The 27,329-nt window shown below is 36.3% G+C and overlaps 1 protein-coding gene and 1 pseudogene across 1 annotated transcript in view; both read right to left on the reverse strand.

The window, feature by feature from the left end:
- The window catches only part of SLC30A9 (solute carrier family 30 member 9), an 83,505-nt gene that overhangs the window by 50,467 nt on the left and 5,709 nt on the right, over window positions 1-27,329 (reverse strand). The window contains exons 2-6 of the mRNA XM_045815987.2: window positions 22,348-22,515; window positions 7,683-7,745; window positions 5,423-5,522; window positions 3,635-3,727; window positions 3,172-3,254 (exon numbers count right to left, since the gene is read on the reverse strand). Coding sequence (XP_045671943.1) covers window positions 3,172-3,254; window positions 3,635-3,727; window positions 5,423-5,522; window positions 7,683-7,745; window positions 22,348-22,515 — 507 coding nt within the window. The remainder of the gene's footprint in view (window positions 1-3,171; window positions 3,255-3,634; window positions 3,728-5,422; window positions 5,523-7,682; window positions 7,746-22,347; window positions 22,516-27,329) is intronic.
- LOC123804102 (ornithine decarboxylase pseudogene) lies at window positions 7,754-12,584 on the reverse strand (annotated as a pseudogene).

Here is a 27,329-nt window from a genome sequence, read left to right on the forward strand (position 1 = left end):
ACTCTTTGACCTCAGCCATAGCAACTTCTTACTAGACGTGTCTCCAGAGGCAAGGTAAACAAAAGCAAAAATGAACTACTGGGACTTCATCGAGATAAAAAGCTTCTGCACAGCGAAGGAAACAATCAACAAAACTAAAAGGCAGCCTATGGAATGGGAGAAGATATTTGCAAACGACATATCTGATAAAGGGTTAGTATCCAAAATCTATAAAGAACTTATCAAACTCAACACCCCAACAAACAAATAATCCAGTTAAAAAAAATGGGCAGAGGAGAGGAAGAGGCATTTTCCCAAAGAAGACATCCAGATGGCTAACAGATCCATGAAAAGATGCTCAACATCACTCATCATCAGGGAAATACAAACCAAAACCACCATGAGATATACCTCACACTAATGGCTAAAATTAACAACTCAGAGAAACAACAGATGATGAGAATGCAGAGAGAGGGGAACCCTCTTACACTACTGGTGGGAATCCAAACTGGTATAGCCACTCTGGGAAACAGCAGAGATTCTCAAAAAGTTAAAAACAGAACTACCCTATCACCCAGCAATTGTGCTACCAGGTATCTACCCAAAAGGTACAAAAATACTGATTCAAAGAAGTACGTGCACCCTGTTGTTTGCAGTAGCACTATTAACAACAGCCAAATTATAGAAAGAGCCCAAATGTCCATTGACTGATGAATGGAAAAAGAAAGTGTGGTGTATATATACGATGGAATATTACTCAGCCATCAAAAAGAATGAAACCTTGCCATTTGCAACAGTGTGGATGGAGCTAGGATATTATGCTAAGCAAAATAAGTCAGTCAGAGAAAAACAAATACTCTATGATTTCACTCATATGTGGAATTTAAAAAACAAAACAGATGAGGGGCGCCTGGGTGGCGCAGTCGTTAAGCGTCTGCCTTCGGCTCAGGGCATTATCCCAGCATTCTGGGATCGAGCCCCACATCAGGCTCCTCTGCTAGGAGCCTACTTCTTCCTCTCCCACTCCCCCTGCTTGTGTTCCCTCTCTCGCTGGCTGTCTCTGTCAAATAAATAAAACCTTAAAAAAAAAAAAAAAAAAAAAACAGATGAACATAGGGGAAGGGAACAAAAAAAAAAAGGAAAGGGAGGCAAACTATAAGAGACTCTTAACTACAGAGCACAAATTGAGGGTTGATGAAGGGGAGGTAGGGACAGGATGGGCTAAATGGGTGATGGGTATTAAGGAGGGCACTTGTGATGAGCACTGGGTGTTATATGTTAAGTGATGAGTCACTAAATTCTACTCTTGAAACCAGTATTACGCTATACGTTAACTAACTGGAATTTAAATAAAAACTTGAAACAAAATAAAATTTTAAAAATAAAAAGTAGGTAACTCCAAAAAAAGAAAGAAAATATTCAGAACATACAAAATTAAGAGTTAAAATCTATCAAAAAATTACAAAAATCAATTTAAGAAGACACACAATAGGAGTAAAGGATATAAAAATTATCACAGAATTAAAAAAAATAAACATATTAAAAGATAACCAGTAGTCATCAGAGAAACTCAAAATTAAAGATACCATCTGTTGCCCATCAAATACACAACAAAGTTAAAACAATGGTAACATGCAGCGTTGTCAAGGGTATGAGGAAATAGTCACCCTCATACACTCTAAGTGTAAATGTAAACTGGCACCATATTCCTTCAGAGAATATTTTAACAAATTTTAAAATGCCCATGTCCTTTGACCCTGAAATACTACTAACACTTTACCCCGTGTATTTGTAATAAGAACATAATATATTATTACATATTTAACAAATATGACATTCACTAATGTGTTCTTTGTAATGGTAAAAAAAAAAATTGGAGAACCTAAAGCTAATTACATCCATACAATGGAATACTACTCAGCTATTAAAAAGAATGAGAGAGAGGTAGATTTCTGTATGTAGACATGGGAAGATGTTTATGGTTAGACTGGTAAGTATAAAGAACGAGATGCAAAACAATAGGTACAGTGTCACCCAATTAATGTTTAAGTGAAAAAAATGTATGTATATAAATTTGAAAATGCATCAAAAATATTCTGGGTAGATATATCCCGAACTGCCAGCAACAGTTATCTACAGGAAGTAAAATGAGATGGTAACTAGAGAGAATGAAAGGAGACTTTTTATTCTTTATATTTTTGTATTCTTTTTTAAATCACAAGTGTGCATCACCTTTGTCATTAATGCATACATATATATAAATATATATATAAATCAAAGAATTATCTAAATTACATTTCACATAATCCTGAATTCTAATTCTATAAAGGTGGCTTTGTCACAACTAATGGATTGTTAAATGCTCTGAGAGTTTTATTTGCAACTAAATCTGAAGCATCAAGCACAGCATCTAGTTCACAGTAAATGTTTGACAAATATTTGCTGAATGAATTAAAGCAGAAATGGGGGCAGGGAGCACCTGGGTGGCTCAGTCAGTTAAGCATCGACTTTTGGTTTCAGCTCAAGTCATGATCTCATGGGTCATGAGATCAGCCTGGCATCAGGTTCTGCATTTAGTGGGGAGTCTGCTTCTCTCTCTCTCACCTTCCCTCTACCCCTCCCCCAACTCATGCGACTCTCTCTCTCTCTGAAATAAATCTTTAAAAAAATTTAAAAAGTAAAGTAGAAATGGAGAAACTGAATTAACAGACTTTTCCATAAGAAAGCACTACCTCTTTTAGAACAAGTATAATCTTCAAATCAGACCATAAATTGTAATATTCATATATCTTATAATAAACCACCAACCAGCTTTGTTTCCTCTCATCATCTTTAAAGAGCTACAGAGGAGAAAACCAGAAAAATAAGAAACTGTTTTTATTTTTTTAAGATTTTATTTGTGAGAGAGAGCAAGCACGCATGCACACAAGCAGGGGGAGGAGAAGGAGGATCCCCATTGAGCAGGGAGCCCGATGCGGGACTCAATCCCAGGATCCTGAGATCATGACCTGAAGGCAGACACTAAACCAAGTGAGCCACCCAGGTGTCCCAATACTGTTTTTAAAAAAGTGGCAACTGGTATTTGCTAGAACCAACAGAGCCAAAGCCAAGAGACATACAACTACTAGGGAGTGCAATTATTACCTACAAGTTTCCTTTCAATTAACTCCATTTGAAATTGGATATACTTACTTTCTCTGTACTCTATTTCTGCTTCCTTACGCAGTTTTTTCTCTCTGGCAAGAGCTTCCGGGCTTCCCCAAACTTCCAAAGATCTGTGCATACACACATAGCCATCAATAATAGACCATTTTAATGACTTTATTGTAATCATAATTAAATTAAGATGAACTATAACTACATGAGGATCTTACAATAAAGCATAAGGTCCTTTAGGAAAAATATAAAGCACTTAAGAAATTTTTCTAAATTAAATCTAAACAGTAAGAGTAAATTCAACAGCAAATTTTCTTCTAAATTATCACATACTTTTAGTTAACTAGTACATACTAGTAATTCGCAAACAAGTTTGCAAAGATGAAAATACTTTGCTTTTAAAATACATCATTTAAAAACCTCTGAGTCTATCTAATATGGGTTTTTATTAATACAAAATTTGGCTTGTACATTTATTCTAAAAGAAGTATGTTCTTACTTTGCCTCCACATCTGATCTCAAGTATACAGTAAAGGACTCGGTATCTTCATGAGGACTTCGTCGTCTGATTTTCCGAAGTTGTTCTAGATCACTGAAGAAAGAAACATGCTGAATTTATTCAGAAAAGGTTCATATAATTTTTGTTCTTAGAAGCATTATTAGGGGTGGATAAAAGCCACTACCTAGATCCTGATCTTTAAAGGCTATACAGATCAGTTTAAAGATGGCATTTTGTACACAAAAATTGGTCTAGAGACAGTGAAAAAATTAAAATTATTCTTGATGCTCACTAAAAATACCATAACATAATATGCAGAGATTCAACTCTTTCATTGGTGTTTGCACTTTATCTGCTATGGACACCCCAATGCAATGTCTGATGTATGAAAAAAAAGTGGAAAATACATGGCTTAGAGTACCATCCTCTACTTAGGAATTTAAATTCAAAATTTATAGTCATACTTGTTTATATCCAGATTAATACTAAGTGGTGATACTAAATGGTAATACTATTTATAGGTATAAAGTCATAAAGAGTATCTGTCAATTCTGTTATTTATTTTCCATTCTCTTGAATTCTGAAAGGTTTATGTATTCATCAAGTCACTGCTAAATAGTCATTCTAAATTTGATCACTGTACTTCCTACAGAAATTTTATAAGAGTTATGAAAAGGCCTATAAATAAAAAGCTGGTATAAGTTCCAAGAAATTAAACTTGGGAGTTTATTGGGTACTTGGCTGGCTCAGTAAGTGGCGCGTGCGACTCTTGATCTTGGGATTGTGGTTTTCAGCCCCACGCTGGGTATAAAGATTACTTAAAAATAAAATCTTTAAAATAAATATAGTACAGTACAATAAGTCAACAACCAACCATCACATATTAGTAAAAAGCTTGGACAAGGTATCAAAGATATGTATTCTAACCCCCTGATGCTGACTCAGTAAATGAGCTGGGTCATCACTGACATCTTTACTATGTTTCCTGGCCTACAATGTGGAGACAGCAATACCTAATCTACTTAATTGACAAAATTTTTGTGAAAACTAAATGAAATACTTCATGTGAAACAGGACACTGTTTTACATCAATGTCCCAAATGGCTGTTAATAGTTATGGGGGTTATAAAACTGATTATAAGAATTCTTATTTCTTGATAATATATCATAGAGGATGTGACCAGGAGGGAGAGGGAAAAAAAGGCTAAATCTGATGACTAAATTGCCAAGAAATTTTCCATGTATTATGGCTTTTTTAGGCAGACACAGAAAGGAGGGGGAAATTTTTAATTTGTGACAAATATCTCAACAAATCTCTATGATTACAAGAAATTAATATCAAAAAGATATCAGAAGAACTTTATGCTCAACAGAGTTGGAGTGTGAACATAAATGTAACTAAATTACTCAACTCTGCTAGCCAAATAAACCAGAAACTTTAAAAAGTTAAACATAAAATTATACCAATATCTTATTGATAAGATAATATCTTATCTGCCACATATTAACATAATAATAAAACTCCTACGGTTCTTGTATGATATAGACATTTTGAAAAACCTGCTTTTTTAAGATACCATGAAAGACTAATTGCTCACACTGAAGCAGAGTTCAGTTTAATAAGCTAACAATTTTAACATTTTTTTAACTGAACAAAATGGTTCTTCAGTTTAGGAAGGAGTCATGGGAAAGTTTCCACATGGAGAGTAGCAAGTACCACATCCTAAGAAATAAATGGTTACTTAGATTAGACAGAACTACAACATTTAAAAACAACAGCTGCTGTACCTGGATTTAAGGCAGAACTCGTTTATTGCTCTGACTCCAGTGATGAAATTATTCTGAGTGTACTTCGGTCCATATTCCCTCTTCTTAAGGACTGCTTTGACTAAATTCAAAAATACAAAAAAACATAACCAATATGCACATTAGAAATGACATTCGAAGATGAACATATGCTGATACTTAAGTGGGTTCACTAATGAATTTCATAGAAAACTGATGTTTCTCCTGATGCAATGAATGCATCAGAAGAAGACAATCTCCCAAGTGCAGAATAGGACAGAGTTCCATTTGTAGCCATCTAGATTTTATCTCCATAGTCACCTGCCACTGACGCCAAAATGTCAATCCTTTGTCTAACGGAAACCCTGTATAGGTATTCCTGGTCTGTTTAAATTGTACTAATACAATATAAATTGTCTAGGGTCTAAAAATAATAATAATAAATTGTCTGGGGTCAAATGAAAATGAAGTTTCAATAAGAAAATTACATGCTTGTTCAATGTTTTTCAAACTGTAGGTGAAACCAGCATTTTAAAAATGCTTCATTTAAAAATGAAAATAGAAAGTGATCAAAGAGTACCACATACAATGAATAAGTACTTTTTGTGAAAACTTTTGTTTCAGTTACATACAATAACATGTATATATATATGTGTGTGTGTGTGTGTATACATGTGTGTGTGTATATATATATGTATGTATATATATATATGTATATATATATATAGTAGGTCCTTAGTATTTATGTGAGTTGCAGTCAAAAGAGCAAGAAGGCTGCTAGACTTTTCACATAGTCCATAAGAAAGCTGAAGTGAACATAAGAAATATTTTAACAGTTAAAAATTACAGAAAGTGTATTACAGATTATAGGTAAAATATTGCCTTCTAGTAAATCGTTTCCCTTTTACCAAGATCAAATTGTTCATTAAAAATCCCAGAGGTATCAATAACAAAATACTAATTTGGTATCAATTATAGTTTGTGAATTAAAAATTACACTCAATATAGGTCTATATTTATAAATCATTATAAAGTGAGGCTTTTGGTCATATGACATAGATAAATAAAATAGGCAAATATCTGAAGAGCAAGGGCAAAACAACAGAAAGTCATATGTTCCGTTTCAAACTGTCACCCTGTTACTTCTTTTCTATTCTCATACATTAATTAATGAGTTTTCCACTGTACTTTGAAGTGGAAAGAACAAATTAAGACTAAAATGATTCATCACTACAGTAGGTAAAAAAGACTCAAAATAATATATTAACAATTAAAATCAAATGCACAAATAATAAGAACATTCCAAACATAAAGTTCAATATAAAAATAAAAACTTTATTTGAAAAAACTACATCCAAGGAAGTTCAGGTTTCTTTTTCCATGAGTTTCAAGTCTCTAAACTGCCCTACTCTAATGATCCTAAAATTCTATATCCAGATGAGCTCCTCTGGAGCAAAGAACTACTTCTTCCTTTTAAAAGATGAGTTTTTTTAAATTACTTTTTAAAGATTTCTTCAAAGTATATAGAAATCCCTATTGGCCTGTCCCAGCCCAGATTACTGACGATGATGACGGCAATTATGTTAATTATTCTTAACTGTAACTGTATACTACGGATCATCTTTAAGATTATCCTAGAAAAGAAATCCCATTTTTAGCACAATCTTACAGGGAGAAAACTTTGGCCCAAGGTAAGTGCCCAAGGCCATACAGCTAGTACATGCTGGAGCCACAAACTGAGTCCACTTTTGTCTGATGCCAAAGCCATGGTGCTTCTAGTCACAGTTACTGGCTCTGTACAACATGCTGCTTGGAGACAGGAGCCTATCATTACAAAGAGCAGAGCTGCAAAGAAGAATGCCTTCGTCATTCAGTTATTCCTAAAAGAGAAAGTTGGACAAGAATGTCCAAAATCTATCTGGATTTGAACATGCTGTAACTGAAAGGTATTGGTCTCTTTTTCTTTAATCACATTACTTTTCTAAAAATGATAAAGCAATTGATGACTTTTATTTGCCATTACTCCCTTCTTTGGGCTTTCGAAAAAACAATTACCACAAAATTTATAACCAGAATGCAAAGTGAACTTCAGTAGAAAATTAGCTTATAAGCAGGAGAATAAATCTTTATGGTAGGTATAAAGAAAAGTAAAAATGGACTGTACACTCAGAATAATATAAATATACAGAGCTCTATATAAACTAATTTTGTACATTTAAATCAAAACACCATTATAATAAAAAATAGAATAAAATATATTTACCTCTTACTTGGAGAGATTCTTGCTTAATAAGTGGAGCTTTCAGTTCAGCACCTATATTTTCTGCTATAAAGTTTATTTAAAAAGTAACAATAAGTAGTTGCTTTCATACAAACCTATAAACTTAATATTAGCTAACAATCTGGCAATATATAAAAAAGATAATATATGACAGACCAAGTTGGATTTATCCTAGGAATTCAAGAATAGTCAAACATTAGTAAAACTATTAATGCCCCTCATTAACATACTAAAGGACAAAAGCTATAAAATCATTTCAGAAGCTAAAGAAAAAGCATTCACTAAAATTCAACACCCATGCAAGTTCCAAACTTTTTTGAAAATTATCACAAAAAGGAATTTCCTTAGAAAATAAACCTCTAACAAACGCAATGGTGAAAATTTAGATGCATTTCTTTAAAATAAGGAATAAAACGAGGACACACACTACAAATCCTTTTACTCAAAACTACACTAGAGGAGTGCCTGAGTGGCTCAGTCGGTTAAGCAACTGACTTTGGCACAGGTCATGATCTCAGGGTCCTGGGATTGAGACCCGTGTCGGGCTCCCTGCTCAGCGGGAGGCTGCTTGTTCCTCTCCCTCCGCTCCCTGCTTGTTCTCTCTCTCTCAAATAAATAAAATCTTAAAAAAAAAAAACCAACCCAATTCTAGAGATATTATTCAATGAGGAAAGGATGACTACCAAGTGGTTACTGCAACAACTGTACAATTCCCTCCCCCACAAAATAAATGAATAATTAGATAAAAATCAAAAATTAAATCTATCTCACCCCATAAACAGCCAATTTCAGGTGGATTAAGGACTTACATGTTAAGGCATTTACAGGCCTAACAGACAACAACAGAGAATATTTTTAGCTAGAGACAGATTTCTTAAACAAGAAAAAATGAAATTAAAATTCAAAACTTCTGTCCATCAAAAGATCCTTTAAAAAAAAAAAAAAGAAAAAGAAAAGCCTCAAATTGGGAGAAGATACTTCTAACAAATAGGATAAACAGAGGATAACTATCATATTTAAGAATTCTTCCACATCAACAAGAAAAAGACAACTCGTTAGAAAAACAGAGCAGAAGACAAGAATAAGAAGGAAAGGAAATACAATTAACCAATAAACATATGAAGAAATGGCTGCCTCATTATGGACAAAATTCAAACGAAACCACAAGAAGCCATTTTACAACCATCAGATTAGAAAAAATGAAAAAATGTATCAATATCTAATGTTGGCAAGGATACGGAGCAATGGGAATTCATACACTGCAGTGGAAATATAAACAGGCACAATTATCTTGCTAAGCAAGTTGCCATTATCTGATACAGATGAACATAAGCATAGCTTATGACCTAGCAAATTCAACTTCTAAGCCAATATATTTGACTTAATAGAAACTTGCACAAGAGTACAAGGAGAAAAGTGTATGAGTGTTTCAGAGCAGCACTGTTCTGTTGCTTCAAACTGGAAACCCAAATGTCCATAAGCATGAGAAAAGACAGACCATGTTTTAGTCACAGATTTTATACAGTAGTGAATATAATAAATATAATGGTTATCTTTCTTTGAGCCTTTACTATGTGACAACCACTATTTATTCTAAGCACTTCACATTTATCAACTCATTTAATTCACACAACCGTCTAAAGTACCTACTCTAATTATCTACACAAAAATTAATGAACCAGACACATACACTTTTAGGATAAAGCTTAGTAAAATTTACTGAAAAAAGTAAATCACAAAAGCATACACCCAATAAGTTATCACACAATAAAGTATAAAAACAAGCTAAACAATTAGAGATACATACAAATATCTCAATCTATTCTCTTTCTTAGAAATCAACAGAAAATTCAGGACACTTTGGTTTTTCTTGTGTTTTTTTTTAATACAGATTTCTCTATCTTAAGAGATCAAGAGTTGCAGGCTCCACCAACTCAGCCAGCCAGGTACCCCTCAAAACACTTTTTTTTTTTTTTTTAAGATTTAGGAGGAAGAGGGGAAGAGGGGGAGGGAGAGGAAGAGGGATAGAATCCTAAGACGACTCCACACTGAGTGCAGAGCCCAACTCGGGGCTTGACCCCAGAACCCTGAGATCATGACTTAGCCAAAACCAAGAGTAGGACGCCCAACTGACTGAGGCAACCAATCACTCCAAGATACTTTATTTTTAAAACAGGTCATAACACTAAGCTTTTGGCCCATTCTGCCAATGTGTAAGCTATAAACGACTGCTCAGCAGCTGAGGCACTCTTCAGTGGCATGTTTGAGAAGTGAATAAAAATCCTATAAAAACAAATATTCAAATAGTTTCCACAGGAACACAGATAGCTGACCCCATCTCCTAGCCTTCCATATTGCTGCATCTGTGCCAACCCTACATACAAAGACATTTCAAAACTAGCAGTAATTAAGTTAAATGGTCCCCCCACATCCCACCATTCAAGCTAAACTCGAAGTTAACAGCTACAGGAGGGGCACCTCCGCGTGAATTCTGGCTGAAGCATCCCCCTGGCAACAGGAGATGCTTCATCCACTCTCCCGAGCACAGGACACAGGCAGAAGGCTGACGTCCTACTCCTCCGCTTCGGGCGGGAAGTCGTGGTTCTGGATTTGCTGCATCAGTTGCCATGCTGGCCCCGACATCTTATAGTACATAGGGGGCCTCTGGTACCCAACCAGAAGCAGCAGCAACAGTGTGAGCACCCACGTTTTCAAAGGGCATCCAACTACCCACATGCATCTTGGACAAATCACAGCTCTCAACAATGTGATGAAGGTCGTCACATGTTGGTCCCAATACACTAGTTGAACAGTACCTCGCCTCTGGTTTCAGTCTCTTCTGCAGAAGGGGCTTCACATGTGCATGATCATAAAGGATCCAATTAAATGATCCATATACTCCATCACTCACGTAATACATAAAGGCTTGTTCACTCAACTCATCCTCGTCATCAGAGCCTGTCTGTTCCTTTAATACGAGTATTTTGGCAATGACGTTAACTGAGCATGAAAGCTGCTGCAACATAATATCTGCCGGGCTCAGCTATGATTCTCAATCCCGAGTCTGACTTTGACAGGAAATACTTGTCCAGTGTTGGATTGATGACGCTGCTGATCTCTTCAAATTTAAGCTTTACGTCCTCAGATCCAGAAAAGCCACCACTGATATCAAGCAGATACACGTTGCAGCCAATCTCAGTTCCCAATGTCAAAGACACAGAAGGCATCAGAGATGGTCTGCACGAAGGTCTCAGGCTCAGACAGCCACTTCCCACATGGGAGCTGACACTGATGACATCAATATTTAGCTCTCTCACCCACTCCAAAAGAATCCTGCTGGTTTTGAGTGTGGCACCAAATTTAGCACTGAGACAGACTGCTTTGGAATCATCAGTGGCAATTCACAAAACCAACTTTGCCTTTGGATGTGCCTTGGCAGCTTTCATCAATTCAACTTCACTATCCAAAAGTCATCATCTGGACTCCATTATTGGCAACGTACTTAACCTGAGACACTTGTTTACAAGGATCTGCACAGATAATCCTCTCTGGAGGCACCCTTAGACTCTGCACCAATTGTATTTCAGTCTTCCTGGCACAGTCAAATCCTGTCCCAAAGGCAGCTTGGGTCTTCACTATAGTTCTATCATTGCATTTGAATGCATGAAAGGGGGTGACCCAAGGAAGAGCTTTTAACCATCTCAGATGTTTCTTTAGAATGTCTCGCAGGTCTTCAATGTAGAAGGCATCCTTATTATCAGAAGACAAAACTTCGTTAATTTTTGGTCCAGAATGTCCTTGGCAGTAAAGCCTTCACAGAGGAAATGGCAGTCAAACTCTGCATTACCAAAGTTGTATTTTACATAGAGATAAGAATGAGGAGGAGGAAGAAAATGCTGGTGTAGCAGATCAAGAGGATAATCCTAAGAGCAAAGAACTTGAGCAGCTGAGATAGTAGAGGATCCAGAACACGTCTTTGAAAACATGTAATAAAATAAAAAGTGTTTCCACATATTTAGATGTATCGGTGTACTTAAATGATACGCAGCACCATGAAATCTGACGACTCGAGTAGTGGTACATTTGGACTTCTGCCATTTTACTGTTTTCAGTTTACCATCCCTTTTTCTTTTTTTTGCTTTTATTTTTATTTTGCCTTTCTTGCCATCTGTTAGATTGATGTTATCTACATCTTCTTCCCGCCCCATCCCCTATGATGGTCTGAAATTTGTTATATTTCTTTTAAGATTCCACTTAAAAATTTAATACACTTTCCTGTAAATCTTTCTAATCTGTAAAGTTATTCAGTATCTCAACTTTCCTCTAAACAAGAAAGAAAACGTTTAATCACGGAAAGCTTCTTTGATCTTATTACTCTTGACTAAAATTTTAGCATTTAATATTTTAAAAGGCTGTTCTTGTTTTTATCATCAATAGTTAATTTTACCCACACATTTTATCCCTTTCTTGCTCTTCATGGTCTCTTTTACATCCCAATGCTTTTTTCTTTTTTTTTCAAAGATTTATCTGAGAGAGAGAGAGTGCGCGCGCACACACAAGCAGGGGGAGTGGCAGGGGGAGAAGAAGCAGGCCCCCCAGCTGAGCAGGGAGGCCGACACAGGGCTCGATCCCAGCACTCTGGGATCATGACCTGAGCCGAAGACAGACATTTAAACTACTGAGCCACACAGGCGCCCCTCCAATGCTTTTTTCCCTCTGGTTTACTCTGTATCTTACACAAATACATACTTTAAGTTTCTTTTTTTTAATGTGGGTGGGTTAATAGTAAATGACATTCATCTTTCTAGATGTGAAATATTTTTATTTTACCTTCACTCTAGACTGGTTATTTAGACCAGTGTAAAATTCTAGAGTAACATTCATTTTTCCTTTTACCCTTTCATAGATGTTACTCCAAATCACTCCTCCCTGTGTTTTCTGCATATTATGACAGATAAAAAGTCTACCTCAAAAGAGCAACAACTGGACTGACAGCATTTTCAGTTTTCTCTTTGGAAGCTTTTAAGTTGGGCTGTTTCTTGTTTTTGCTTTCGTTTTTAAATCTGTGAATTTCTTTTTACTTAACCTGCTTAGTATTCAAAGTGTACTTTTGATATGAAGATTCTTATTTTGCCAAAATCTCAAAAATTCTTATCGTCACTTTATATACTTCTCCACCATTTCTCTATTCTCTCTGAAACAGCCTATTAAATGTAGGCTAGAGCTTCATGCCTCTTAAATGCCTTTTCATTTTTTTTTGAAAATCTTTTTGCTTTTCTATGCACACTGAGGGTCAACTTCAATGTACTAATCCTCTACTCGATGATGACTATTTAATCTCTTAAACTTTTTAAAAAAGATTCACTTATTTATTTGTTTATTTTAGAGAGTGAGAATGAGCGGGAGGGGTAGGGGGAGAGGGAGAGAGAAACTAAAGCAAACCCCACGCTGAGCCCAATGCAGGGGTCGATCCCAGGACCCGAAGATCATAACCTGAGCCAAAACCAAGAGTCAGACACTTAACCAACTGCACCACCCAGGTGCCCCTAATCTATTAAATTTTTATTTTAGTGACTACATACACTTTCATTTCTAAGATTTCTAGTTGGCTCTTTTCCAGATTTATTTGTTCTGGTTTTACTCTGCCAGTTTATTTCAAAATATGAATACTTCATTTATTTTTTTGAGGATATTAAACTTATTTTAGAATCACCTACAGTTAATACACATTTGATTTTGTTGGCTTTCTTACAACTACGATTTTTCCTGTATTTTTATTTTTTTATTGATATAATTGACATATAAGATTTTATAAGTTTAGGGGTGCATGGGTGGCTCAGTCGTTAAGTGTCTGCCTTCGGCTCAGGTCATGATCCCGGGGTCCTGGGATTGAGCCCCACGTCAGGCTCCCTGCTCAGTGGGAAGCCTGCTTCTCCCTCTCCCACTCCCCCTGCTTTTGTTCCCTCTCTCGCTGTGTCTCTGACAAATAAATAAAATCTTTAAAAAGAAAAAAAAAGAGTTTATAAGTTTAAGGTGTATAATGCGTTGATTTGAAATTTATATTTCAATATGATCCTTTGTGTACTTTTAAATTTTGGAATTTACAATCTTATTCTGAATAGGATATATCCTTTCACTCTCCTTCTCATGCTTTAGTGCTCAAAACTCAATCTGATCCTTCTGTCTTAAATTAGATTTCCTACTGCCAGTCTGAAATTCCTACCCTTCTATCCAGTCTCCAAACCAGCAAACAGTAGGTTCCAGCTCCTGTTTTTCCCTCGCCTCCCTACCCTACAGCCTCCTACAAGACAAAGCCTCACATAACAAATGGAAGAGACTAGTTCAGCCTCCTATATGACAGTGTTTGGGTAAGTTCATTTTTTTACAATTTATTTTTTATTTTTTTATTGTTATGTTAGTCACCATACAGTACTTCATTAGTTTTTAATGTAGTGTTCCATGATTCATTGTTTGTGTATAACAACCAGTGCTCATTGCAATATGTGCCCTCCTTAATACCCATCACTGGGCTAACCCATTCCCCTACTCCTCTCCCCTCTGAAACCCTCAGTTTGTTTCCCGGAGTCCACCATCTCTCATGGTTCGTCTACTCCTCTGATTCCCCCCTTCATTTTTCCCTTCCTTCTCCTAACGTCCTCCATGCTATTCCTTATGTTCCACATATAAGTGAAACCATATGATAATTGTCTTTCTCTGCTTGACTTATTTCACTTAGCATAATCCCCTCCAGTTCCATCCATGTCAATGCAGATGGTGGGTATTCATCTTTTCTGATGGCTGAGTAATATTCCATTGTATGTATGGACCACATCTTCTTTATCCATGCATCTGTTACAGGGCATCTCGGCTCCTTCCAGTTTGGCTAAGTTCAAACAATGAGTCTGACTCCAGCACCTGGCTATGCATGTAGCACCTGTAGATCCATTACCCTAACCAAACCAAACCACTGTTTGCTAATGCCTGATTACAGACCAGAATCCAGCACCTTCTGTTACACTCCTTGGACATAGCCCATCTTTTTTTGAGTCCAGTTGTTTCTTCAGTTTTCTCTTCCTATATTTTATTTATTACTCGAGGGGAAGTAGAACAGATACCTCAAAGCATCTATTCACAATGCCATCTTGATCAGAATTTCTGCCTTAGCCACTGATTTACCTTTCTTCAAAGCTTTTAAGGATAAATTAAATGCCAACAGACTAGGCACTAACAAAGGCAAAACTCTCTTTGAAATAAAAGCAAAGGGCACCTGGGAGCCTCAGCTGGTTAAGCACCTGCCTTCCGCTCAGGTCATGATCCCAGCACTGGGCTCCCTGCTCAGTAGAGACTCTGCTTCTCCTCCCTCTGCTCCTCTCTCTCTCTCTCTCTCTCTCGCACGCACATGCACCAAAATAAATAAAATCTTCAAAAATAAAAAAAAATGAAACCAAAAATCTTACATCTAATTTTTAGTATATTCCTAGGGTTTTTTTAGTGAAAGCCACTGGAGAAATGACTTAACAGGGTATATTATGTTTTGATAACTAAAACATATACCCAGAATCCAAAACTATCCATCAAATCCTAAGTAGGTTATGATAATATATTGGTAAATTAAAGATAACCTTAAAAACACTCCTACTTAGGTGTGCCTGGCTGTCTCAGTCAGTAGAGCATGAACCCCTTGATGTCAGGGTTTTGAGTTTAAGCTCCACGTTGGGTATAGTGATTACTTAAAAAATAAAAAAATAAATTTAAGGGGTGCCTGGGTGGCTCAGTCACTTGAACGTCTGCCTTCGGCTCAGGTCATGATCCCAGGGTCCGGGGATCGAGCCCCGCATCTGGCTCCCTGCTCAGCAGGGAGTCTGTTTCTCCCTCTCCATCTGCCCCTCTGCCCACTTGTGCTCTCTCTTTAATAAATAGATAAAAAATATTTAAAAAATAATAATAAATGAATTTAAGATACACTAATTAATAACTACAACTTGTAACATTTGACATTGAACAGTTCAATAATATTTTGTTTATCTTTATTTGCAAATTCTAAAACATCTTTATAAAATCTATATATCAATTTCTTAAAATTTTGTTTTGGGGGAGAGTAGGGCAGACAAAACTGAAGGAAAAGCTTTTAAAACTCACCTAGTATCTGAAAAACTAAAACTATTGTCAAAAGCTCTTTTCCACAATGATCAAAGTAATTCAACCACATCACATGAAATGAGTTGTTCTAAGAATGGTATTTCTGGATATTTTTCTCAAGATGCTACTAATAATATAGTGCTAAGAATCATAAACAAGAAATGCTAGTAAATGGTTCAAACACATGTATGAATACTTATTTTGCACACCAACATCTTAACTTATACTGTGTCACTGGAGTAGAATCCTTATGATTTCAATAAATAACTAGACAGTCTATCCATGAATATCTCTAGACACTTGTTAAAAGCTCAACTCCTGGCTGTTTGCCACACATCTGCTGTCATTAGCAAAATTAAAACTAATTTTACTAAAATTTAAAACATCTGAATGCTCCTTAAAAATTTAAGGATTCCTTAGCAAGTCTCTGCCTCTTAATGAGCTGTTCCTGACTTTACCATGTGATTTGAATTATTCAAAAGTCAATCTCAAATCCTTAAATATACAAATTATCTTTCAATCAAGCAATTACTTGCTGTCTATCTAATGGCTAACAAGTTCTAATTTGGCCTAAGCAAATTCTGAAAAATTGAGCCCAAAATAAAACCATCAATAAACAATGTATTTCTAATATAAGAGAATAAATGAACATTTTGATTGCAGTCAGCAGAGAAAAAAGAAACCTGGTCATGGACTTCAATTTCAAGCATTTCCTATAGCAGAACCAACATTAAGTACTTTTGCCTGAGTCTATGTTCACCTCAGAAGTGTATTATAACATAGTTTACCTTTAATTATATTATTTCTTCACTTGTTTCTCTTCCCATTTCTATGTTCCAATAAATACGCTTATTTCTGGAACTGAGGGACTCATTACCTCTCCATCCCTTCATCTTCTAACATCAAACTCTCAATCAATATTCGTTCCTGCAGTTCTCCATCATCACAAGGGAAAGACACCAAATTGGCTAAAACTGCACACTAAGCCCAAAGGGAGGATGGGGCTTAGGGAAAAGGATGAAAACACAGTGAAAACAAGCACAGGTTTCTCCAGGAATCTCTGAAATAGTCCCCTGTGAAAGACATCCAGCTAAAGAAAAGGTAGTCTTAAAATGTTTATTATTCCTTAAACATTCTCTTCTTCTGACACCATATTCTCCTTGGTTTTTCTCCTATGTCTCCAGGCTGCTCCTCAAGTAGTCTTTGCAGGTTTCTCCTCTTCCATCTGACCCTTATTCATTGGGCATTTTTGTACTAGAAGATCTTATCTCCTCACTCTGAACTCCCTTCCTGTACTGTCTCAAACACACTCATGACTTCAGTTGTCTCCTGGGTATAGCTAATAACTACTCCCGAATCTCTCCCCAAGTTAAAACTCTGAATTCACTCATTTACAAATATTTATTGAACCCCTACTATAGGTAAACCACTGCCCTAGGCACTAAGGCTCCTGCTCTCCATGGGGCTTTGGAAACAAGTAGTAGATGAGAAATAAGTAAAAGAAATATTGAAAATATCAATCAGTATTAACTGCTACTTACACAGGGAATTAAAATTAGGCTAATATTAAAGACTGACTGGGTGGCTGCTTTATTTTTTTAAAGGTTTTATTTATTTGAGAGAGAGAGAGAGAAAGAGAGAGCACGTGCATGTGCGTACACAAGCAGGCAGAGGGAGTGGAAAAAGCAGATTCCCTGCTAAGCAGGGAGCCCCATATGGGGCTCGATCCCAGGACCCTGGGATCATGACCTGAACCAAAGGCAGACGCTTACCGACTGAGTGGTTGGCTACTTTAGATGAAGTGATTAAAGAATGACTTTGTGCAGAGGTGACATTCTAACAAAGATGTAAATGACCGGAAGGGGTTAGCCATGTGTAGAAGGACACCTTGGAAAGAGAAAGCACCTAGAACAAAGGCCCTATAATGAGAACAAGGTTTATATTTACTAGGAACCAAAAGAAGACTGGTTTGGCTGAAACATAATGAGCATGAAAGAGAGCGGAAGCAAGGATCCCAGGGAGAAGGCAGTAATACAGCCAAGAGATGATGATGTCTCACAGCAGAAAAGTAGCATACCCAACTGCCTACCAGTCATCTGTTAAGATGTCACAGAGGCACCTACAATTCAGATGTCCAAACTAAATCACCATCTTCTCATTAAAATACACTCTCGCTTTGGTATTCCCAATTTTAGAAATCAGTGAATCATCTACACGATCATCCAATCCAGTCAGTAACCAGGCACCATGCTTTACTTGATCCTCTTCTCTTTTCCCTAAATTCAATCACCAAGTCCTAATTATTCAGCTCCTAAATCTCTAGTTCAACTACTCACTTAAAAAAAGCATTGCCATTAACCAACCTAGTCTAGACCCTCACTTGTGTTACTGCTCTCAGTCTCCTTCCTTTCTAATCGGTTTTCCAGTCAGCAACTAATTATCTTTCTAAAATTTTAAATCTGATCAAGCACTTCTCTACTTAAAATACTCTAACAGATTCCCACTGCCTAGGAAAAAAAAGTCCAAACTCCTCAACAAAAATTTGATCTGATTTTGTTTACCTCCTGATATCCCTTGTGCTCTCAAAACTACGAACATCACCACCAGGTCCTATATTCACTAATCTAATCACACTAAATTACTTGCAGTTTTACCTTCTTTCTCTACCATTCATCACACCAATACCTAATTTTCTTTTAGGTCCCCAGTTAGATAACATTTCCTCATGGAAAACTTTCTCAACCACTCAAGACTCAGTCAATACCCCTCTAAGTGCTCCTGCAGCATAGAGTATTTCCTCCATCACAGTATTTACTATACAGTATTACATTTGTTTGCTTAACTTTGTTTTAGTAATTCTCTGTTTTAGTAATAAACTCAGAGTCATTCTATTTTGCTGCCATATAAAAAGTGTTCAATAAATACATCTTGGGGTGCCTGCATGACTAAGTCAGTTGAGCATCTGACTCTTGATTTCGACTCATGTCATGATCTCAGGGACGTGGGATTGAGCCCCAAGTCCAGATCTGCGCTCAAGGCAGAGTCTGCTTATCCCTCTCCCTCTGCTCCTCCCCCTGTTCCATCTCCAAATGAATAAATAAAATCCTTAAAAATAAATACTTCTTGAATAAATTAGTGAATAAAGGCCTTCATTTTAATGCTGCACAGCAGACTAGATACCCTGAACAAAATCTTTTCAAAAAATGATGCAAAGAGGGCAAAAACAAAAGGAAAGCAGAACCTCTACAGAGTAAGTAAGAACACCAAAGCCAACCTTTCCCCTGAGATTTCTGTTGACATTTACAGTCTTTGAGCTTCTACTTCCATTGCTGCAAGGGGCATGAGAGACCAGAGAACAAGACTACATTCTATTCAAGATGGAACATCTAACAGGGACACCCAGAAAAAAAGCTAGACAGACAGTATAGCTGTGAACTAAAAAAAAATTAAAAAATACACACAGAAGGGAACAGCAGGAAAGCATGCCAACCTCTCCTTTGGTGTTAAATAGTGGGGATGAAAAACATAGGGCTAAGTCAGCCCTCACACAAGTTTGCAGTCTGAATTCATGCTACCAAAGTGGCCTAAAAAGTCTAGAGCAAAGAATTTAAGTTAATTTCGTCCCAAGCTGTATTTCTAGCAGCTAACAGAGGCAGAAACAAACTCTATGTAGGAGTGCATCTTCAATCCAGAGAGACTTCAAATAGTTCCAAAATATAAAACTACATGGGAAATGAACAACTCTCAATTAAAAAACACAGATGTGGCATCATGAATGAGTGCACAGAGGAAAAGATAATATAGTAAGAACCAAAAAATTTCAGACAGAATTTTCATTTATAGAATATAAAACAGGGGCGCCTGGGTGGCTCAGTTGTTAAGCATCTGCCTTCAGCTCAGGTCATAATCCCAGGGTCCTGGGATTGAGCCCCGCATTGGGCTACCTGCTCGGCAGAAAGCCTGCTTCTCCCTCTCACAGTCCCCTTGCTTGTGTTCCCTCTCTCACTGTCTCTGTCAAATAAATAAATAAAATCTTAAAAATATATATATATATATAATAGACATGTTTAATATGGTATGTAATAAAACAGGAGTTTGAAAACATAAGGAACAAGAGAACAAATAAGCAAGGTGAAAAAGAAACAATTTCTAGAAATGAAAAATATAATCACTGAAATTAAAAACCCAACACACATATCAACCAGTAGATCAGAGGCAAACTAACAAAGGAATTAGCAAACTAGGCAGACCTAAGAAAATAATCCAGAATTCAGGCCGGAAAGATAAAGAAATACAAAATATGACAGAGAGGTTTAGAAACATGGAAAATAAAGCAAGAAGATCTAACATAATTCTAATTAGAGTTCCAAAAAGAGATAAAAGAACTGAGAACTGGCTCAGTCAGTGGAGCATGTGACTCTTGATCTCAGGGTTGAGAGTTCGAGCCCCATGCTGGGTGTATAGATTACTTAAAAATAAATGAGCAAAGGGGCACCTGGGTGGCAGAGTCGGTTAAGTGTCCGACTCCTGGTTTCAGCTCAGGTCGTGATCTCAGGGTCATGAGATCAAGCCCTATATCGGGCTCCGCATCTACTTAGAGTTTCTCTCTCCCTCTCCCTCTGACTCTCCCCACTGCACTTGCTCACTCTCTCTCTCTCAAATAAATAAATCTTCAAATAAATAAGGAAATAAAAAAAAGGAGAGAGAGAGAGAGGGGTGTCTGGGTGGCTCAGACAGTTAAGCATCTGCCTTTGGCTCAGGTCATGATCTCCAGGTCCTGGGATCGAGCCCCAGGTTGGGCTCCCAGCTCAGCAGGGAGTCTGCTTCTGCCTCTCCCTCTGCTTATGTTCTCTCTCAAATGAATAAATAAAATCTTAAAAAAAAAAAAAGAGAGAAAGAGAGAGAGAGAGAACTGAGAAAAGGTAATAGACAGTGACAGAGATTGTAGACTAGATCCTAGAAGCCCAACAAATCTCAGCAGGATAAATACATAGAAATACATATCTAGTAAAATTGCAGTTTACACCAAAGAAAAAGACTCTCAAAATAAAATTAATCAAATTTAAAAAGCAATAAAATAGAAAAGACATGAGAACAAAAGCATGACATGTGACTTCTCAACAGCAAGAGAAGCCAAAAGACACTGGAATAACATCTTAAATGAACCTTTACCATAAAGATCCTCACCTAAAGGAACTTGTATAGGATGCACATCAGACAGAAAAACCAGAGAAATAAGAAAAGATGGTTAACAAAGATTTTAGAGAAATTTGAACAAATAACAATGTATATTGTATAGAAGGGAAAGAGCAGAACAGACACAAAATACTAGCCAATAAAGCATGTAATTTGGGAGCAAGTGATCAGAATTAAAGCATTCTAAGTTCTTTATATTTTTCAGAAAAAAAATGTAAACTTTTTAATTACCTTTAGACTTGGAAGTACATAGAGTATGTAACTCCCAAACAAGTGCATGTATGCGTGTGCATATGGGGGAGAGAGATAATGCAATTAGAAAAAAGAAAAAGAAAAAAGAAAAAAAATTTTTAAAGGCAAAAAATAAATTAAAAAAACAAAACAAAACCCTCAAGGAAACTCATGATACAATGGCAGAAATATGCCCAAACATATCAGTGATAACGGTAAATGTAAACAGACTGAATTTCCAATTATAAGACAAAGATTATCAAATCAGGACAAAAAAGGTTAAAGTCAAAGGATTGGAAAATGTATACCAGGCAAATAGTAATAAAATCTGGTAGAGATATTACCAAAAAAAAAAAAAAGAGTTGTTACATAAAAAGAAAGGGTGTAATTCATCAGTGTAATGTAATGATTCTAAATGTTTATGTACCTAATAACAAAGCTTCAAAATATATAAAGCAAAATTTTAGGGAGAACTGTTAAAGAAAAGACTGTCAAATCCATCAAGGTTATCATGGCTTAAATGCCTATTTTAGAAGAGAAGGAAGGTTCAGAATTAATGAACAAAACAGCTACCTAATAATTTAAAAATGAATGACAGAATAAACACAAAGAAAGAAGGAGGATATAATTAAGGTAAGAATAAAAATTAACGAAACAGGAAACTAACATACAATATAAATGTTCAAAGCAAAAAGATATTACTTGAAAAAATAAAAAAATGAAGAGCTCTGGCAAGATTAATCAAGAAAATGACAAACACTATTAAGAATGGGGGGGGGAAAGGCTATAACTATATATGCTGCTAAGAGTATACAAAGACTATTATGAACTTAATGCCAATAAATTAAAAATTTAGATTAAGTGGACAAACTTCCAGAAAAAAACAGAACTTACCAAAACTGAGTCAAGAGCAGAAAAATTAGAAGAAAGTAAATTAGCAGTTTAATAGCTTTCCACAAAGTAAACACTAATTCAGATAGTTTTGTACATAAGCTCTATCAAACATTCTAGGGACAAATAATCTTACAGAAGCTATTTGAGTATACAGAAAAAAAAATTATTTTAAAAGATTTATACATACCTGTTTCATCAAACGATGGTATTTTTTCCACTCTGAGAGTCTGTGATCCCTGTCCTTCTTTTTGAACATTTGTGGAGTATGACTTCACTTGACCCAGTGTACAAATATATGGGTGACTACAGCGAACCATGTCTGAAAAACTTCCCAATGTCACTAAATTCTGCCATTCTACAAGAAAAAAAAATTAATTTCAAACAAACTCACAACAAAGATTTTATACCCAAAGCATACCCACTATTAGAGAGTAATTTTACAGAATAACAAGAAAACTTTCATTCTGCTAAATACCCAAATGCACATGCCAACCCACCCTTTCTATAGAGGTGTTTCACTGATCCCTAGGTGTATGGGGGCTACATTTTGTAAAGAAAAAATAATGATAACATTCCTATTCTCTAATTTGTAAATTTATTTATATGGGAAACTTTTATTTTTTAAATGTCTTTTTTTAAAGATTTTATTAATTTATTTGAGAGGGAAAGAGAGAGAGAGAGAGACAGCACACGTGAGCAAGAGCAGACAGAGGGGCAGACGGACAAGCAGATTCCTCGTGCAGCCTGACACGGGGCTCGATACCAGCACCCCGAGACCATGACCTGGGCCAAAGTGCGATGTTTAACCCACTGAGCCCACCTAGGAGCCCCTGGAAACTTAAAATATGTAAAATCAGGTAAGACATTCTTATTATTCACCTCTTCTGAAACATCTCTGACATAGAATACTTTTTATTTTGTATGCTTGTTGCATGTTAAAAAAATGTTGGCATAATGTGCTTTTCAGAATAGAGAACTCTGAGAGGGGGGAGGTAAGGAGGACTTCCTACTCAAAATTACCCTATGTCCTTCTTCTGCTAGTTAGAGATTTATTCCTTTCATTTCACAATCAATAAGTGAATTATATTAATCAGTCATTCATACTGTCACTGATTTTTTTTAATCAGATAATTAGATCAACATTTGGTGAGATTCCTCAGTATATAGGAATTCTAATTGAGGGAAGAATAGAAGACTAATTACAAAGCACTTCAGCGGCTGCATCTGGCTGACTGTGGGCTTTGGAGGGCTGCAATACCAAAGAAAAATATATTCCACACTTGCACTGAAGTGGCAGAAAACTAAATCTGTCTCTACTCTCCTGTGACCTTTTTTTTTTTTTTACTATGAGTACTAGACCTTGAATACCTTGTGAATAATCTACATATTTTTTCAAGTGTTAGGTGAAATAATGAAGTTACATCATTAGAGATAGTCAAGTTTTTCCTGAGAATAGAGAGTTAAGCATTTAAGGACTGAAACTTTTTCTTTCTTTTGTCCTCTAAGGAATCTCTATACCCAACTTGGGGATTGAACTCACAACCCAGAGATCAAGAGTCACGTGCTTTACCTACTGAGCCATCCAGGCGCCCCAAGGGTGAAACTTTGTAACTGCTTAATAATGATCTTCCAAAAATGTTAACTCATGTATGTGCATGTACAGATATATGCCTTCCGAAATCAGGAAAATAAAACTTGTCTTAATGACTCAGAGAATTCATCAGGAACATAAGTTATCATGAACGTCAAAGATAAATCGAAAAGCATGAGGAACATAAAGCAGTATAAATATTCACTCAAGCTTCAGGCTTGGAACTTTTTTTGAAAAACTTCCTGATGTCAACTGACTGTTTCACTTACTTGGCAAGTAATTGTTGAAGGCCCAGTATGTTTCTGGTCATTTGCCTCTATTTTTTAAAGGCTTACTCTAAAGTAAAGCAAATATAACAATATACCTCCTTGCACATTAAAATCTGTAGCCTACTAGACAAATCTGTAAAGCAAGGGCTAAAGCAAATTTTCCTAAGAAACTCACCCTCCAGAAAAGCATCTTGTTTACCATGGCCACTGGTGTTCTGACTTGTCAGTCCTATTCAAAGTATCTTTTGTGACTATCACTAACAAAGGCAATATGCCACCCATGCTTTTTTTTCACCCGCTGATCAAATGCTTTTATGGAGACTGTGCTGAAGTGTTTAAAGAGAAACTACTCCACGGTATTTTTTTTTTAAGTTTTTATTTTTTTGTCAGAGAGAGCGAGCACACAAGCAGGGGGAGCAGCAGGCAGAGGGAGGAGCAGGTTTCCTGCTGAGCAAGGAGCCCAACGCAGAACTCAATCCCAAGACCCTGGGATCATGACCTGAGCAGAAGGCAGATGCTTCACTGACTGAGCCACCCAGGCACCCCTGAGACATAAAATAATTTAATTCATAAATTTTTCAGTATGCATTCTAAGAGACAAGAACTTTTTAAAATACAGCCAAACTACGATTACAACAAAATAAACAATGCCTTATATCATTATATCCTCAATTTCCAACTGTTAGAAGTGTTAGAATTCTTTGTGTGAACAGATCCTAGTAAGATCCACACACTATTGTTGACTGGGATGTCTTTTAAATTACCTGTACGCCACAGGATTTTTTTTTTTTTAAGTTGACTCCACAGCTAGCACAGAGCTCAACACAGGGCCTGAACCCACAACCCTGAGATCAAGACGTGAGCTAAGATCAAGAGTCACACACTTCACAGACTAAGCCACCCATCCAAGTGCCCCCAGGCTGTCTTTTTTTAAGAGCCATTTTTAAATTGAAGAAACCAAGTTGTTTGCCCTAAATTTTTGTCCTGGTAGTTTTCCAGTCTGAATTTTGCTGACTTAATTCCCATGGTGCTGTTTAACCTGTTCTTCTATATGTTCTATAAATCAATGGATGTAAAGGTTTTATCTAAATTCTGATTCCTTTTTTTAGAACAACACTACTTATTAAGCAGTGATGAGTTCTGGGGTGACCAGCTGGCTCAGTTGGTAGAGCTAGCAACTCTTGATCTCACGGTCATGAGTTCAAGCCCCATGTTGGACACAGATCCTACTTAAAAAAAAAAAAAAAAAAAAAAAAGGCAGTGATAAGTTGTTTCATCAGGAACCACATAATATTTGGTTGTCTCATTATTTGTGTAGTGTCTTCTGTTGTTCAATGCCCAGAACCATTTATCCATTAGGTGGTTATAAAATGGCGATATTCAGGAGCGCCTGGGTGGCTCAGTCGTTAAGCGTCTGCCTTCGGCTCAGGGTGTGATCCTGGCGTTATGGGATCGGGCCCCGCATCAGGCTCCTCCACTGGGAGCCTGCTTCTTCCTCTCCCACTACCCCTGCTTGTGTTCCCTCTCTCAATGCCTGTCTCTCTGTCAAATAAATAAATAAAATCTTTTAAAAAAATGGTGATATTCAGATTTTACCACTTCATTTGTCAGATTACTTCAAAAAAAGAAAATTCCCTACATTTACTTGGTTACCTAGCAGTATAGTTCATATAGGAAAATCAGGCTAAATTCTCTCCTTATTTATCAGTTCTCAAAATACTGAGTTCACTACCTACCATCCTGAAGTAGTGACACATTAATTTGTGTATGTATCATTATTTCATACATTTAAACATTATTTGATATATTTCAATCCACTTAGTCATTCTGCTTAATGATCAAACTGTCCTATTTTTGGCCAGAAGGGTCTCTTCAAATTAACTCCTGCATTTTCTTGACACTATCTTCCTTGCTAGCTGTTTTGAAAAGTCCTTAATTTTTAACTTCAGTAGAATTTCAGGTATCAGCAACTTTAAAAGTACACATTTAGCATTAATGCAAGATCAAAAATTGCACAAAACTTGAAGAATACATTACCTTCTTTAACATTTTATACTCTAAAATTATACAGGACTACATTTGATTCAATAAAACAAATATAATATCTAACACATAGTAACAGAAACACAACCATTCAAAAAAAAGAAATGCACGGGCACTTGGGTAACTCAGTCAGTTAAGCGACTGCCTTCGACTCAGGTCGTGATCCTAGGGTCTTGGGATCAAGCCCAGCATTGGGCTCCCTGCTCAGCAAGGAACCTGCTTCTCCCTCTCCCTCTGCTGCTTCCCCTGCTTGTGCTTGCTCTCTCTCTCTAATAAATAAATAAAATCTTAAAAAAAAAAACACTTTTTAATCAATTATTGAATTCATTAGTTAATTCTAGGAGGCAGAAAAATAGTAAAAAAAAAATATATTACCCACCACTAATATACCCTTTCCTCAAGGTGACATCTAAAACAAGCTGCATACAGAAGATTAATCTTTGAGAGTTTGGTGCTCACTATTCTATGGGCTTGGACAAGGACTTCTCATTGCTGTATATATACAAGCTATTTCTTCACCAAGACTGCGGAGAGACTCTTACCCTGTCCGTCTAGTTACAACGATCTTCTCTTGCTTTTATTTTACTGTTACTGCCTCTGTAGCTCCTAACAATCACTGCTGATAAGCACCTGCCCTCTCTCTCCTATCTAGTTTGTCACCTACCACCTACTCTGGCTTTCAGAGGAAATGTGGCCTTCTTTTTCAGACAACAAACACAAGAACTTTTTGTCTCATGCAAACTGACAATTCTGTCTACTGCATATGTTGCTTCTGCAATAACCATAACCAAAAACAAACAAACAGATTTCTTGCAGTTTGTACTGTTTTCTTACTGGCTAATTTAAGGACTAGAGTCAAACTGGTAGCCTAAGTCTTCTAAAGATAAGAGACTATTTCAGTAGTTTCTCCCCCAAATTCCTACAGCACTGACATATCAAAAACTAAATCACTGGTACACTTAGTTATGTAAGAGGTTAGTGTGAACTTAAAATACACAATAATAAGCAGAGAAGCACAGCAGAAGCTCGCTGGGCCCATTAAATACACAATAGTATAAAATGCAAAAACTGTTCTTCGTGGTAATATTTATCATGGCAAAAACTGGAAACAACTTACACGTTTCCTAACAGAAAAATAAGTTATGAGAGGTCCCTATATTTTCATTGTATATACATTTAAATCTTTTAAGAATGCGGGAAAATATTCATAATGTTGCTAAAAAAAAAAGCATGAGAAAAAATAACAGTGGGATTTCAACTATGAAA

The sequence above is a fragment of the Ursus americanus genome, chromosome 8 (assembly GCF_024610735.1).
Source record: "Ursus americanus isolate L20-20 chromosome 8, mUrsAme1.1.p, whole genome shotgun sequence".
NCBI lineage: Eukaryota > Metazoa > Chordata > Mammalia > Carnivora > Ursidae > Ursus > Ursus americanus.